Raw genomic sequence first — 1,056 nt, 5'->3', positions numbered from 1 at the left:
GATTGGCCCACAGACCTCTAGGGATGTCCAATGCACGTTTCAAACTTGCCCCCATTCCCTGTATTTGAACTGAGAGGAACAACTTCTTCAGGATCCCCTAAGAGTCCAAGTCCGTGATTCCTGGATAGATGACTTAATTTGATGTCCTCTCTGCTTTTCTTCTCTGCTGGGCCAAAACGGACCGTGGGAAACTAACTCTGCTCCACAAGTTCTCAGGCTGGCGTCCTGCTTATCAGGATCTCTTTTCTCTCCTTCTAGATCTCCGGAACAAGGTCTTTGTTTTCCCAACAGCATCTACCACGGCTGTTGTGCTTCTCCACGTCTCCAACCAGAAACCCTTGACCAAGCTGACCGTCTGTTTGAGACACTACACCCTCCTGTCCCGTTCGTATGGCCTCTTCTCTTACGCCACTCAGTCAAATAGCAATGATTTTCTGATTTTCAAGAGCCAAGCCAACAAATATTTCATTTACGTTGGTGGTTCCAGCGTAACTTTCAATGTTCCTGAGAAGGTTGAACCGAGCTGGGATCACATCTGTGTGTCCTGGGACTCCAGCAATGGGCTGGTCCGGTTCTGGCTCAACGGGAAACCTTTTCCTCGACAGAGTCTGAAAAAGGGCTACAGCATCAGCCAGGAGGCCTCCATCATGCTGGGGCAGGACCAGGACTCCTTCGGAGGGGGCTTTTATCTCAACGAATCCTTTGTGGGGGAGATTTCAGAGGTCAACATGTGGTCCTGGGTGCTGAACCCATCTTTGGTTAGAGTGTCCAAGAACAACATTGACATTGCTAACCCTCTGATTAGCTGGAAGTCCCTGAGCTACACCATCAAGAACGAGGTCTTTGTGGACGATTTCCTGAGTCCCCAAGAGGAATGCATCTGTTGAAAGAAAGAAAGAAGAAAAGAAAATTCTCTTTGGAAAAAAAAAATCTATATTTCTGCAATGGGATGCCAATGGCTCAAGTAGCCGTTGATGAATTACAGGCAGGTGATCCATGCTTGAAAAGCAGGTGTGAGCATGCTGGTTTCTTTATCAATAAAATTAACTTCTTTGG

General features: G+C 47.3%; 1 protein-coding gene across 1 annotated transcript; it reads left to right on the top strand.

Annotated features, from left to right (window-relative positions):
• Positions 1 to 258: 258 nt before the first annotated feature.
• On the top strand, positions 259 to 887 carry LOC107302328 (serum amyloid P-component-like; the record flags this gene model as incomplete). Its single annotated transcript, XM_015831423.1, has 1 exon — positions 259 to 887. A coding segment is annotated over one exon (629 nt), but the record flags the coding sequence as incomplete, so codon positions are not given.
• Between the last annotated feature and the right edge of the window lie 169 nt (positions 888 to 1,056).

This window comes from Protobothrops mucrosquamatus, unplaced genomic scaffold (genome assembly GCF_001527695.2).
Source record: "Protobothrops mucrosquamatus isolate PMUCROS unplaced genomic scaffold, P.Mucros_1.0 scaffold49515, whole genome shotgun sequence".
NCBI lineage: Eukaryota > Metazoa > Chordata > Lepidosauria > Squamata > Viperidae > Protobothrops > Protobothrops mucrosquamatus.
This window is presented reverse-complemented; position numbering and strand designations above follow the sequence as displayed.